The sequence below is a fragment of the Daphnia pulex genome, chromosome 4 (genome assembly GCF_021134715.1).
Source record: "Daphnia pulex isolate KAP4 chromosome 4, ASM2113471v1".
Classification (NCBI taxonomy): Eukaryota; Metazoa; Arthropoda; class Branchiopoda; order Diplostraca; family Daphniidae; genus Daphnia; species Daphnia pulex.
The window spans coordinates 4,058,403-4,073,589 of record NC_060020.1 but is presented as its reverse complement, the minus strand read 5'-3'; the positions used below and the strand labels follow the sequence as shown (position 1 = coordinate 4,073,589).

Sequence of the window (15,187 nt, the reverse complement as noted above, 5' to 3'; positions counted from 1 at the left end):
AAGCAACAGGGCAAGGGGGAAGTAGATTCATGAGGTAATAAATTATTAAAGAAGATGAAGGAACTAACACAGAAGTCGATATTACATGGACATGCACGAAATTGAATTGGAATCATATTCGTGGGAAACAGTGCAGGGCTTTAACCAATGAGCTATGATGAGTCAAGCGCGATCAAGCGGATAATAATAAATTCCATAAGAACCATTACATTGATTCTAGAACTGAAACTTCTATTAACTTACTTTCCATTAGCTTTCAACTTCGAGAGTAAAGGCGTTTCGTGGCATTAAATTTAAACTTGAATTTAAACCATCATAATTAATTAATTTCAAGAAAATATCTTAAACAGTTAACCGGTTAAAGATAGTTTAACGCACCCTTTTTTTTTTGTTTATTTCACAGATAAAGACGCACGTGGTCTTTATGGTTCTTTTGTTTGTTTGTTTTTAAATTTCCAATCTTCCAAATTTATAATTTATTTGGCAACATCTATAACACTTTCGAATTTTGCACCACAGTTGGTCAAACGGTCAGTTGCTCGTTGCTGGCCTGGTGCTGCAAGTAGCAAGGCAGCGTCTTCAACATTTTTTAACATTCCTTTCGTTCCTTCGTGTAAAATTACACGTGTTTTTACCATAGTCGTTCTAAAAACCCCTCGTATACCGTAGAAATAAGGTAGAAACAATGGTTAAAGAACAGTATCGAGAAACTGATGTGATCAGAAAAATGTAAGATTCTTTTTCTTAAAATAAAATAAAGTTAAGGACTAATTCTCCATATTCATTAATAATCACTGTATTCATTCTCGTTAACAGAGCTAAAGTAAGCTTTGGAATTCAGAGCCCACAAGAAATCCAACAACAAGCCCACATTCAAATAGTGAGCGAAAAACTGTATCTGGAGAAATCTTCTAGTAATCAAGATTCTTCCAGAACACCCGTGCAATATGGAATGCTGGACAGGAAAATGGTAAATTATTAGTTTTAAATATTGACATCGCACTGAAATCCTACAATGCATGTTTTGTTTTCAGGGGATGAATGTTAAAGATGCACTTTGTGGTACATGTGGAAAAGGGCTTGAGGACTGTGTGGGACATTTTGGTTACATTGATTTGGAACTTCCAGTTTTCCATGTTGGATATTTCAAGGCTACTATAAATGTCTTGCAAACAATTTGCAAAACATGCTCTCATGTTCTGCTTAATGAGAAGATGATAAAAATTTATCGAGCTAAGTTAAGGAATCAAAACTTACCCTATCTGCGCAAGAAAGCACTGAGGAAGAAAATTCAAGAATTATGCAAAAAAGTAAAAAGGTGCCCCCATTGTGATGAAATAAATGGTGTGGTGAAGAAGTGTGGAATGTTGAAGATATCCCATGAAAAATTTCGAAATGTAAAAAAACCCATCATTGAAGCAGAATTGGTTGCCTACGATAATGCTGTGAAGTTTAACAAAGAGATTGAACCAATGTTGTCATCTGCCTTGATCAAAATGCTGAATCCAATTGAAGTACTGCACCTCCTTGAGAGAATTCCAGACGAACATATCCAATTTCTACTGATGAATCCGGAACATGGGCACCCAAAGGACATGATTCTCACCCGTGTTCCAGTTCCTCCTGTTTGCATTCGACCTTCCGTAGTGTCCGATTTTAAATCGGGGACAAACGAAGATGATTTGACAATGAAACTAACAGAAATTGTCTTCCTGAATGGGGTGATTGTCAAACACCGTCTCTTGGGTGTAACAAGCCAAAAGATTCTAGAAGACTGGGATTTTTTGCAGTTGCAATGTGCACTTTACATCAACAGTCAATTGTCCGGGATACCTTTACACATGCAAACAAACAAAAAATCTCGTGGTCTAGTTCAACGCCTAAAAGGGAAACAAGGACGGTTTCGTGGAAATCTTTCGGGGAAGCGTGTCAATTTCTCTGGAAGAACAGTCATTTCGCCTGACCCGAATTTGCGGATTGATCAAGTTGGCGTTCCGGAATTGATTGCGAAACTTCTGACTTACCCTACTCTTGTTAATGAAGCCAATATCGAATTAATGAGAAAATTGGTAAGAAACGGACCAGACATCCATCCTGGCGCCATTTTTCTAAAGGAGAAAGATTCAAAATTGACAAGATCCCTGAAGTACGGAAATCGCGAAACCCTAGCTCGAAACCTGAAGGTAAATTATTGTTTTAAAAAATACATGTTATACAGAATGACTAACGAGTAAACGACATTTTCCTACAGCGCGGCGATTTGATTGAAAGGCATATGATGGACGAAGATATCGTCTTGTTCAACCGTCAGCCGTCGTTGCATAAACTTTCCATTATGTGTCACCGAGCCAAGATTTTGCCGCACCTCACTTTCCGCCTTAATGAGTGCGTCTGTACACCCTATAATGCAGATTTCGACGGTGACGAGATGAATCTTCATCTTCCTCAAACAGAAGAAGCTCGCGCCGAAGCCTTGATCTTAATGGGAAGTAAATCAAATTTGGTGACTCCGCGCAACGGCGAATTACTGATAGCAGCTATTCAAGTAATAATTTCTGCAGTCAAGGGCAATTAATTGGTGGAATTAAAATTAAAATTGTAAATAGGATTTCATAACTGGAGCTTATTTACTGACATTAAAGGATGCTTTCTTCGATCGAGCCAAGACTTGCCAAATGGTTGCATCCATGCTTGCAGGTAGGATTTTCTCATTTCTGTCAGTTCGCATTACTTAAATCAACTTGCCTTTTTTTCTTTTTAATAGGTGACGAGGTGAACATGGTCATTAAACTTCCGCCTCCCTGTATCCAAAAGCCCGCAGCCATGTGGTCAGGGAAACAGATTTTTAGTTTGATTCTTCGACCCAATCCTGGAAATCCCATTAAAGTTAACTTGAGAACTAAAGGGAAAGAATATTCTAAGAAGAACGAAGAGTTTTGTGTCAACGACGGGTTTCTATTGGTCCGTAATTCTGAGGTGTTAGCAGGATGCGTTGACAAATCTACCATTGGATCTGGTTCAAAAATCAACATTTTTTACGTACTTCTTCGCGACTACGGAGAGGATTTCGCTATTCAGGCAATGTGGAAACTTTGTCGGGTAGCTTCTTATTATATGATGAACCGGGGATTCTCTATCGGCATTGGTGATGTAACTCCTGGTAATCATTTTTTATTTTATTTATTCATTTATTGTGTACCGTAACATTCCTTCGATGTTTAATTTAGGTAAAACTTTGTTGAAAGAAAAGCAAAAACTTTTGGACTCTGGTTATTCCAAGTGCGACGAATACATTCGTTTACTCACAATTGGTCAATTACCTTGCCTTCCTGGTTGCAATGTAGAAGAATCCTTGGAATCGAAAATCCTTAAAGGTTTAACAAATATCAGCAATAGTCAGTATTGTATTACTTATTTGTTAATATGTTGGTTTATTACTCTTGGAACAGAACTTTCTGGAATTCGTGACCAGGCCGGAGAAGTGTGCAAAAAGGAGCTGCATCCGAGTAACAGCCCATTGGTCATGTCAAAAAGTGGCTCAAAAGGATCTTACATCAACATTTCTCAGATGATTGCCTGCGTAGGACAACAAGCTTTAAACGGCAAACGAGTTCCCAATGGTTTTGAAGACCGTAGTTTGCCTCACTTTAAGCGACATTCAAAAATCCCGGCAGCTAAAGGGTTTGTCTCCAACAGCTTTTACTCCGGACTTACTCCCACAGAATTTTTCTTCCACACAATGGGCGGGCGTGAAGGATTGGTGGATACAGCCGTAAAAACAGCTGAAACTGGGTAGGCTTTTCGACCTTGGCACTAAATGACTTCAATGATGTTATAAATTTTGTATTTTTTTAGTTATATGCAACGGCGACTAGTAAAATCGTTGGAAGACCTTTGTTGCCAGTACGATTCGACTGTGAGAAACTCCACTGGAGAGATTATTCAATTCGTTTATGGAGGTGATGGGCTAGATCCTACTTACATGGAAGCCAAAGATCGCCCGGTTGATTTCCAACGAGCTCTTGACCATATCAAAGCCGCTTCCCCTTATCCGGATGAAGAACCTTTGGATGATATTGAACTGCAACAAGCTTTCAACACAATCATGGACACGGATTCTTTTAAAATGCTTGGAGTCGACTTTCAACATGAGCTCCGGTTACTATTCTTTTCTTTAAATTATATTGATAGTCATGTTAATGTAGTGTGTTTGTTGTTCAGGGTTTTTGTTGAGAGCCAAGTCAAACAGATAAAAAAAGTACGGCAGCTTTTCAAAATGGAAGGGCGATCTTTACTTACAGTAGAAAAACACCTGGAGCGCATAACTGTTGGTCAGTTAGTGGAATTCTGCGACTTTTCTAAGGAAAAGTATGAACGGGCTAAAATTGAGCCAGGTACCGCCGTTGGAGCACTTTGCGCCCAGAGTATTGGAGAACCGGGTACTCAAATGACGCTCAAGACATTTCATTTTGCTGGTGTTGCTTCCATGAACATCACACAGGGAGTTCCTAGGTATTTTCTAATTCAATGCCATTTTTGGAATTCATTTAATGACACTAGCTTCGTTTGATGGAATTATTTCAGGATTAAGGAAATTATTAATGCTTCAAAAGCAATCAGTACGCCAGTCATTTCTACTCAGCTTTTAAAAGATGATGACCCGGAGTATGCTCGACGAGTAAAAGGAAGGATTGAAAAGACCACACTGGGAGAAGTAAAAATGGAACATCTTAGGGTTTTAACTTCTTTAACAATTTTATTTTAATAGGTAACGGAATATTTCGAGGAAGTCTATTTACCCGATGGTTGTTACATGTTGATAAAGTTGGACATGAATAGGATCCGATTGCTTAAATTAGAAGTGGACGCAAGTTCCATTCGATTGAGGTAACATTTCTTATCAATGAAAATCTAGAGTTCAAATTTTGAGATTGATGAATTGGTTGATTGATTTGATTGCTTATTTTCATGTTTGTTTTTAATCATGTCAGCCTATGCACTGGCAAGCTGAAGATTAAACCGAATTTCGTTGCAGTCGTCAGTGAATCAATAATTACTGTCAAACCAGCTCCAAACGCGAAATCGTCGACGTATCACGTTATGCAACATCTGAAGGAGGAGTTGCCGAAAGTCGTCATCAAGGTGCGTCTTTTAATATCTTTTGAATTTTAAAACTTCACTATTTCGGGTTTTTTTTTAGGGTTTGCCAACTGTCAGTCGAGCTGTTATCAATATGGACGATACGAGAAAGCCACCAAGATATTACCTACTTGTTGAAGGTAACAACATGCGGGAAGTGATGGCGACTTACGGTGTTAAAGGGTGCTCGACTACATCAAACAATATTTTGGAAGTTTCCAGTACTTTAGGAATCGAAGCTGCCAAGTAAGTTATCCATTTTTTTATCTTAATAAATAAAACAAATAAATTATTAATACTGGAAATAATTAATTCAGAGCAACGATTGCTAAAGAAATTCAATTCACCATGGAAAGCCACGGCATGAGTGTTGATCGTCGTCACGTCGCCCTTCTTTCAGATCTGATGAGTTGTCGTGGTGAAATCTTGGGAATCACGAGAAACGGATTGGCTAAAATGAAAGAATCGGTTCTGATGTTGGCCTCAGTAAGCATAGGAACAGATTTTGTTTTTAACATTCCACGAATAACTCTTATTTCTTTCTAGTTCGAAAGTACCTCAGATCATTTGTTCGATGCAGCGTACTACGGCCAGGAAGATGAGGTTACTGGTGTAAGTGAATGCATCATCATGGGAATACCAATGTCAATCGGGACAGGGGCTTTTAAATTACTGTACAAAACCGGAAAGTCGGTTCCACCTAAAACAAGACCACTTATTTTTGATGTTCCAGAATATCATGTCCCTATGGTATAGTGTTAAACTGTTATAACCTGGATTCATGGAGTCGGTTGGCGTTGGACTTTAATTATTAGACATTTTTTTTTACGTACGTTGCTGTGTGCTGTCGTTGTACGATGTTTGCTTTTCGTTTGTTTTTTGTATGTGTTTTAAGCCTTAAGATTACAGGAAAAAATTTTGATGAAAACTGCAATTTTTATCCTATTTTTTTAGTTAAACACTTTAAGTCAGGCATTAAAAAGTCGTGTGATCGGAAGTTGGAAAGTGATCCGGTGTGATACCTAAATGCGGTTTCACGAGTCAATAGCAACACTTGATTTATCTTCATCATGTTACCCGAAGGGTTTCAAATCACGTTTTTTTTTAATGGCTTTATCATAGCGTTTGATCATATAGACCTTTTTCACAATGCGGAAAGTCGGGATTTTACAATCCGGCAACGCCGCAATCGGCCATCTTTGTTCTAATTAATTTTTCCCCGTGTAAATTCCCATAAGGAATCGGGGTCCCTTTACTTTTAATTCATTTTCTACTTATTGGTGTCTTCAATCCAATATATTTCTCGTGGATCTTGTTCCCCGAATAACTGGTAACATTTTCATGTATGGTAAGTATTACTTGTGGCTTATATTAATTATGTAATTTGAACTATCATTAGGTTGTTTTGATTCTGGAATGTCAAAACAGACATGTTGTGTGTTTGCCGTTTGGCTGCGGTAACAGATACAATGTTTATGAATCTGTTACTGTAAGTTTTGCATCCCAAAAGTTTTATTGGACATCCACAATATGTGGTAACAATTCCCTCAAAAGTATTTGGGGTTAACTAGTTTAAAATTTACTAATTCAACTGCTTTAACATTTAGTTTCCTAATCTGACGAAGCATTCACTATGATTAGGCTACCTGATTCATTATCGTTATTTATTTATCAGTTTAAGAATACTCATGATTCTTTTTTCTAGAGAAACATTGTATTAAACGAGGTGAAAAGAAGTTTTTAATACAGATACTGAAGATGTGACACTGTTTCAACTAGTTATTGTCTTTTCATTTTTCAATACTTTTATCGAAGAACCAATGCCTGGTTTTCTAATGCAAGAGCTGTGTTGCAGGTAGATGGATGCTGCTCGTTTGTTGATTCACCAATTTGTTGATGTGTTAATCAAAGGTGTTCTGCATTGGGTATCTCCAGCGTTATCTTTCATGACATCAGTTACTGCATCTTTTGGAACGTGTGGGTGTCTATGGGAGAAAATGATGAAATATGTTAAGTAATGTTTGAAATGACATAATCAATATAAATAATATACCATCCTCTTACATCTTTCAACATATACTAGCAATCTGCCTTCTTACAGAGCGACTAATTCTTTTAACAGTAGCCATCCCAATGGAATTATTCTCATGATTACGTGTTGGTGCCAGATGCCCAGTCAACATCTTTAGTTAAATACATAACTTGGCTGACCTATTCAGACGCACAAACACACAACATGTCTGTTTTGACATTCCAGAATCAAAACAACCTAATGAAAGTTCAAATTACATAATTAATATAAGCCACAAGTAATACTTACCATACATGAAAATGTTACCAGTTATTCGGGGAACAAGATCCACGAGAAATATATTGGATTGAAGACACCAATAAGTAGAAAATGAATTAAAAGTAAAGGGACCCCGATTCCTTATGGGAATTTACACGGGGAAAAATTAATTAGAACAAAGATGGCCGATTGCGGCGTTGCCGGATTGTAAAATCCCGACTTTCCGCATTGTGAAAAAGGTCTATTCAGCTGTCAAGTTATTTTTCAATTATTTTTCAATAACCATTGTAGAATTCAACCTGCAGACGGGCCGGCCAGTTTGCATGTCCTTCACGCTTGAAGGTCACGGTGAACATTACGTGTAAAACTGTCAATGCGGTGGTGTAGAGGTTGGGTGAGAAAGGTATGTGTTTCATCATTATCAAGCAGGTATAATAGCCACAAGGCTCAGCCATTTGGTATTCATTTTGATTTTGGTTTTGTTTGATTTTGGTTTTTGTAGACCCATCCCCAGCAACGCCAACCTAAAGAAGGAAAGGCCAGTTTTCATTTCCTTCATAGCTCGAAGGTCACGGAGATCATAACGTAATACGTATCATGCGACGACGGAGAGGTTGGGTGAGAAAGGTACGTGTTTCATCATTATCAAACAGGTACAATATCCGCAAGGCTTAAGAGGTGAGGGTGATAAAAAAATCGTATATAAAGGAGAGAGAAAAGGCCAGAGACATCAGTCGAGTGAGGATCTCCGACACGGAAACATCTGCTGCGCACTATCTGTCACTTTCTGCCTTCTTCACCGTATTGCCAGTTCGCATCCATGGGTAAATATTCTGTCTTTACATGGAGTTTTCTATTAATGTCAATTATTTTCTGTTTGTTAAAATGCGAATTATTATTGAATATTATTGTTTGAATTTGTATTACTGTCTAGTTAATGGGTGTTGTATCGTTGTTTGGTGGGTCGACCACTGGTGTATCGATGTCTTCTTGGTATGGCGGCTACCAAACCGCAACGCCACCACCTTCCCAAAAGCAACTCACGCAACGACCAGTTATTGCACCAAGGTCTACAAGTACTACACTACTAAGGCACCGGAGTTTTATACCACAAATTTCCGCTGCCCCGAGCCACTACACTGACGTCCTGAAGTATTACTCTGCCCCGAGTTACTACACCACCAAGGCGACGGAGTATGACAAGGCATGCTGCCCCATCCTACTACATCGAGGCTCCTAAGTATTACTGTGTTCTGAGCTACTTATTGCACCGATTTTCCTAAATACTACTCTGTTCCCAGCTGCTACACCGAGGCTCCCGCTGATTAATTACTCCACCGAAGCGGCAAAGTACTACTCAGCCCCGACGTACTACACAGAAACTGATGTTTCGTGCTACGTTGAACAGAAATACTACACTGATGCTCCAGTTCGCTACACCACGGCCTACGCTACACAGCAGCCCCCAAGTACTGCACCGAAGGAGCCGTCTATTACACAACAACGTATGCTGCCTAGTTTACTACACCGAGGCTCCCAAGTACTACATCACTAAGGCACCGGATTTCTACACGTTTATGTATGCTGCCCCTGCCTACTACACCGAGGCCCCGCATTACTACAATAATGAATCGCTCAATTACTACACTACAACCTACGCTGCCCCGAGCTACTACACCTACGTCCCGAAGTATTACTGTGCGTAAAAGGAGTCGTCTAAAAAAAAGTCTTGCCCGAATTGCAGTGCCCTAGCTGTCACCAACTGCATTCCTCATCGTGTAACCGATTCGCAATTCTGGGTAAATATTCTTATTTTTACATTGAGTTTTGTTTCAATTCTATTTTTTTTCTATTTGTTAATATGCCTGTTAAATTTATACATTAATATTAAATATTATCTACTGTTAGTCAACTATGGCGTCGTGCTCCTGTTGGGTGTTGTATCGTTGATGGCTGGATCGAACGCAGGTGTAGTGATGTCTTTTTGATATGGCGGATATCAAACCGCAACTCCGCCGCCTTACTACACAACTTACGTAACGACGAATTCCTGCACCGACGTCTTCAAGTACTACATCACTAAAGCACCGGAGTTTTATACCACAACTTATGCTGCCCCGAGCCACTACACTAACGTCCTGAAGTATTACTCTGCCCCGAGTTACTACACCACCAAGGCGACGGAGTATGACTTTGCATGCTGCCCCATCCTACTACACCGAGCCTCCCAAGTATTACTTAGTTCTCGGCTACTTACTGCACCGACACTCCTAACTACTTTTGTTCCCAGCAGCTACACCGAGGCTCCTGCTGATAACTACACCAAAACGGTCGAATACTACACCGAAGCGGCAAAGTACTTCTCTGCCCCGAGCTACTCAACCAGAACTGAGGCGGCCAATTATTACGCAGTCCCGACTTACAACCCAGAAGCTGCTCTTTCGTACTACGTTGAACAGAAATACTACACTGCTCCAATCTACTACACCACGACCTACGCTACACCTAGCTACAACTCCGCAGCCGCCAAGTACTACACCGAAGAAGCCTCCTGTTACACAACCACGTACGCTGCCTGGTATACTACATCGAGGAATTTAAGTATTATGCTGCTCCAAACTACTACCATCTTAAGTTCATATGTATTACACCAGCAATTCTCCTGACTGTCACCACTACTCATGTTGCTCCTACCTATACATCGAAGTTCTGAAGTATATCATTGAATGTGTTGAAATATTGCTGAAATACAACATTGATCGATAAATCACATGTATGTCTCTATTTTCTCCTGAAGTACCTTTTTCCTCCTGCTGAAAATTTCGTGATGTGAGAAAATATTTCACTGCCATGTAAACTTACAAATAATTGATCTTGCAAAATACAACAATAAAAATTCAAACTCATGTTTTACATTTTAATAATAAAAACACTTCCCTTTTAATAAATTTTTTCAATCATTAAAATTCTTCCCTTTTAATAAATTTTTTCAATCATTAAAATTCAAAGTCCAACAATATTTTTTTTGAAAATTACAAAGTTCACACTGCCATTATTTCTGCTAAGTCCAGACTTTTGTTTTTGAAAAAAAAATTTTAAAAATCCCCCTTACACGTTATTATTAAAAAATTGTCGCGAAAAATTTCATTTGAAAATTTTATTATATACAAATTTTATTTATAACAAAAATTTATACAAAATTTATAATTTTACACATATTTTTCCTGTGGCCCCCAGGGGGGGGGGGCCTGTTGCTTTCTCTACCGCGATAATAACATGATGCAAGTTATATGCAAGTTATTATTTGTTTGGCGCAGAAAGCTTGTTTAATCTAGCAGTTCTCGACTGTGTCAAACTTGATATTGATCAGGTTGCCTCAGTCGTATACTGCATGATTGAATGAAAACTCAAAAGACAACAGATCACACTTATAAACTCAGCAACACAAAATATGGACATGGATGAAAACACAAAAATTTTTAAGTCATGATGGAACAGCTCAGCTACAACAGCACAGCAACTTCTGGATTACACTGCAACCGCATGCTGCATACAATGGTTCAATCTGTCTTCGTCACACCTTTCACCTTTGGCTGCAACAATGTAACCAACAGCGTTTAAGAAGTGTGGTTGTTATACCTATTGAGGAAAAGAAAATTATTTTCGAGAAACAACTGTGTACACATGCATACTCATTATAACAAAATAATACAAAGAGTAACAGAAAACTACGCAGTCCAACAGAATAACTTTGATATCTGATTCAAAATTTCTATAGTAGCAGAGAAAATTGGTCTACTCTCTAGTCATTTTAACTAAATCTGTAGTACTTTGGCGAGACATTTGATCAAAATAATTACTTTTTACTGTTGCATGGGATGAGACGTACGCCTAAGAACAGGCAGCGAGACACACGAGGCACGCCATTTCGGCAATGTACAGGCAATTCCAAGTCTGAGTTGAATGATTTGGCAAATTGGTTTCTACGTGCTAAATCACCTGTAAATTTTCACATCAACATTTTAAATTCAATAACAATAGGAAATTAACAATAAATACCTTTTAATTTTCATCGTGAGAAACGTCATGACCAGCAACCATTCTGCTGGGCGTCTTGGAACAAAATGGCCGAAATCCGTCCCTGAAGACACTCGCGCTACCTGGTGGACATTCCAGCCAACTTTTGACAGCCACCTATTGACAGCCATTAGATTCCTGTTCCAAATGACTGAACGCAACGGCTGGATTGCTTGCTTCGAGACAGCACGCAGTAGCTCAACTTGAATTCGACATGCCTTTCGGCTTTCACTAGCTGGCACGAAATGAAATTAATGAGCATGAACACCAGATTACTCCAGCAGCTTTCCCTATGACACAAATACACAAAGTTACTAGTTAGCTTTTCAGACTTTTTAACTCTTTCAATATAAAAATCTATAATATTGACAGAAAGTGTTGGGGGGTCAAACAATAAATTAAACTTACAATTTTCTGAAAAAAAAGAATGATTTTCCTGCCTGTGGCTGCTGTAAGGCAACAGCACCAGTTATCTGTGTTAAGAGTACATACAGTGAGTTGAGTTCCAGTTCCAACTAACTTTGGCATCAAACAGTTAGTCATGTTGAATCTAAAGGAAATATGTCAATAAATATTCCAACATTCATCCAATAAACTAAAGTTAATTACCTACTGCTCGTGCTTAACATTCAGAATAATACAGCACATGTTGGTATGTGCCCTGCATTTGTTCACATTCTTCTCTTAAGCTGCTGCTGCTAACCTGAAGATTACCCATGGGTAAGCTTTAAGCTTTCCCTATGACAGAAAATACAATCTATGACATCAAATAACAGTTTAAAACCGAAAGAAGAATAATACTTGCACGTCAATGAATTATTTGTTGAAAAACATGTTCAGAAAAACAAACATGTCCACACTGGGGTAGTGACCTACAAAGATCAATAGAAACTGCTGATAATTAGACGAATATTAAGTAAGTCTGGAAACAAGTATTTAAAAAATTGTGACCAAGACATTATTGGTTTTTACCTGTATTAACTGCATGATGCACTCAGCAGAACGACGATTTTTAATAAAAGAGTTGGTGGTATAGTGATGGTAGGCTACTTGTATGCACTGTTTCCTTTCCCATTCCTTCCTACAGGTTAGATTGAGGAATTTTGAATTTGATCCAGCACACAAACGGAATAAATCACATCACAAACAAGTTGCACAGAAACAAACTTGAATTTACTTATGAATTCATCGGTAATTTTCATGGAAAAATAGGAAAACTTTTGACAACCACTCAACACAACAATCGGCCATCACATGAAAACGACGACGCCTATGCCATCTATTGGACACCTCTGACACCTCAAGTCCAAACCGCAATTTAACTTTGGTTTGGCGACCGGTAGAATTAAAAAGACAGAAGAACTCCACCGACATCCGACAATAGAACCCCAATATTTTAAATAATTTTGAAAATTTCTTTGAATGCGACAGTAGAACTCAAACGACAGTAGAACTCCAAAACATAAGAACTCCTTTTTTAAATATTATTAGAAATACCCGACAATAGAACTCCAGTGCCCGACAATAGAACTCCACTACGCGACAACACAATAGAAGTAGAACTGCAATAATTTGAGCTGTGACTGTGCAACCAACTTAGGATTCAAAACCAGATGTCGCTAGTGTCGTGTCGCCCTTGTTCTCATCGTGAATCGAGGCCAAATAGGCGAAGCAATTGGTTGCTAATTTACTTAGATTCCTGTAAATTCATATACCAAATTGAACTTCGTAACTCACACGTTGGATTATCTTGACCTAATTTCCTTATTTTTACCCTGTACCAACTTATTTCTTAAAATTTTAGATGCATAAGTACTGTCAGTCATTCCAACAAGTCGACTTACCGCTCAGTCACTTTCCATCCAATAGACCCATCATGCTGTCAAAAGCCTAAAACTGATGTTTGAAGCTAACATATAGTGGAATACAAATCTGCTGAGTTAAGGTATTTTCCCACTACTACTACCAGACCATTACAATTCAGATTCATGAACCACATACCACATGATCTTTTCTGAATCTCGCAATTTTGGTGGTGTAACCTGCAACAGTATGTTTGTTGTTATGGCTGTGTTTACTTTGATTTAGAAGGCAACCCAGCTAAGAAATAGGTAGAGTTTTATTTCTTTTAGGTAAATTTGTCACTCAACATTCCGTCGCTTTCTTAATTACCCCGAAAAAGAATTTCGTCTAAGGACCAGGATATGTTCAAATGACTGGAGCAGTAGTCACCTACTAAAGATGCAAGACAAGATCTAACCAAAATAGGAACATCTGCAGCAATGTCGAATGGCTTAAAGGCGTTAAGGGAAGTCGTACAAGATGATTATCCTTAATTTTTTTATTTTCTCATTAATTATAAATAATCCAGTACCGATGCCTAGAAACTATATAAATAAATAATAACTATAAATAACCGACAAATCTAAACGCAAATGATAAAACAGAAAATTTAGCTGTAATTTTTAGAAATCTCCTTGTAGTCGGCTGGAAAATCGTAGGTTCTGGTGTAATATTCAAGTGCCTTTAGTGGTGTAGTAACTCGGGACAGAGTAATACATTGCAGCTTCTGTGTAGTAGGCATGACCGTAAGTAGTGGTAACATACTCGGGTGCCTTGGTTGTGTATTCTTTGAATCCTCGGCATACTAGCTGGGGGCAGCGTATGTTGTAGTGAAGTACTCGGGAGCCTTTCTGGTGTAGTGCTTTGGAGCCTCCATTTGGTAGTAGTAGCTTAGAACATATTAATGCTCGAGTTCCTCGGTGTAGTAAACTGGGGCGGCGTACGTGATTGTGTAATATGCGGCTTCTTCGGTGTTCTAGGTGTAGAGTAGGTGTGTTGCAGCAGATTGGAGCATCACTGTAGTATTTCTGTTCAACGTTGTGTGAAGGAGCAGCTTCTGTGTAGTTAGTCGGGGCTGCGTAGTACTTGACCACCTCAGTTTTGGTTATGTAGATCGGGCAGAGTAGTACTTGGGAACCTCGGTGTAGCAGTAAGGGGCAGCATACGTATTCGTGTAGTACTCCGGTGCATTGGCGGTGTAGCTCGGGGCAGAATACTTAAGGCGTCGGTGTAATAGCTCGGGGCAGTGTAAGTTGTGGTATAATACTCGGTGCCTTAGTGGTGTAGTACTTTAGGACCTAGGTGTAGTAACTGGTCGCTGCGTCAGTTGTAGGGTAGTAAGCAGTAGTAAGGCGGTTGCAACCCGGTTTGGTATCCGCCACACCAAGGAGAAATCGGTACACCAGTGGTCGACCCAACCGTCAACGATACAACACCCAACAGCACCACAACGCTGTAGTTGACTAAGTAGTTTAACTAGACGGTGAACAAATTTTAACATCAATTTTCAATAACTGGAATACATAGAAATAAAAGTAGGATTGATACAAGACTAACTGTAAAAAAACAGAATATTTACCCATAATTACGAACAGATGATGCGATGAACAATCCAGTTTTGAAAAAATTGTGCGCTGCAGTTGTTGCCGTGTCGGACAGCCTCACTCGACGCTGTCGCCCTTCCTCTCTCCTTTTATACCTCTTTTTTTTAGACGACTCCTTTTAAGCAGAATAATTTTCGGGGCGTCGGTGTAGTAGCTCGGGGCAGCGTAAATTGTAGTGTAGTACTTGGACGCTTCGGTGTTGTAGTAATTAGCGGCCTCGGTGTAGTAAGCATGG

At 38.9% G+C, this 15,187-nt stretch overlaps 2 protein-coding genes and 4 long non-coding RNA genes across 9 annotated transcripts in view; 4 read left to right on the top strand and 2 right to left on the bottom strand.

Annotated features, from left to right (window-relative positions):
- Positions 1-15,187, top strand: part of LOC124193001 (AKT-interacting protein-like) — a 37,224-nt gene that overhangs the window by 18,936 nt on the left and 3,101 nt on the right. The gene's annotated exons all lie outside the window — the stretch shown is intronic.
- LOC124192994 (DNA-directed RNA polymerase III subunit RPC1-like) lies at positions 519-6,067 on the top strand. Its single transcript, XM_046586615.1, has 16 exons — positions 519-729; positions 817-970; positions 1,035-2,183; positions 2,252-2,545; positions 2,607-2,697; positions 2,765-3,160; positions 3,228-3,374; positions 3,450-3,792; positions 3,856-4,158; positions 4,222-4,512; positions 4,585-4,714; positions 4,769-4,887; positions 4,992-5,142; positions 5,201-5,385; positions 5,457-5,625; positions 5,686-6,067. The coding sequence occupies exons 1-16, from the start codon at positions 686-688 to the stop codon at positions 5,893-5,895; spliced, it is 4,176 nt and encodes a 1,391-aa protein (XP_046442571.1). The 5' UTR covers positions 519-685; the 3' UTR covers positions 5,896-6,067.
- Positions 6,278-6,896, top strand: LOC124193008. The gene is made up of 2 exons (XR_006873963.1): positions 6,278-6,469; positions 6,539-6,896. It is a non-coding gene; the product is annotated as an uncharacterized LOC124193008 (long non-coding RNA).
- Positions 6,832-7,617, bottom strand: LOC124193005. Of its 3 annotated transcripts, none has more exons than XR_006873958.1 (3): positions 7,478-7,617; positions 7,204-7,408; positions 6,832-7,124 (listed from the first exon to the last, which is right to left on the bottom strand). It is a non-coding gene; the product is annotated as an uncharacterized LOC124193005 (long non-coding RNA). The 3 variants fall into 3 exon arrangements; XR_006873957.1 differs by having other exon boundaries at positions 7,204-7,350; positions 7,460-7,613; XR_006873959.1 differs by having other exon boundaries at positions 7,204-7,379; positions 7,460-7,612.
- Positions 7,939-9,822, top strand: LOC124193007. 2 transcript variants are annotated; one of them, XR_006873962.1, is made up of 5 exons: positions 7,939-8,056; positions 8,138-8,253; positions 8,364-8,669; positions 8,731-9,228; positions 9,338-9,822. It is a non-coding gene; the product is annotated as an uncharacterized LOC124193007 (long non-coding RNA). The 2 variants fall into 2 exon arrangements; XR_006873961.1 differs by having other exon boundaries at positions 7,939-8,082.
- LOC124193006 lies at positions 10,572-12,840 on the bottom strand. The gene is made up of 8 exons (XR_006873960.1): positions 12,684-12,840; positions 12,479-12,587; positions 12,308-12,397; positions 12,116-12,244; positions 11,915-12,056; positions 11,489-11,796; positions 11,290-11,428; positions 10,572-11,068 (listed from the first exon to the last, which is right to left on the bottom strand). It is a non-coding gene; the product is annotated as an uncharacterized LOC124193006 (long non-coding RNA).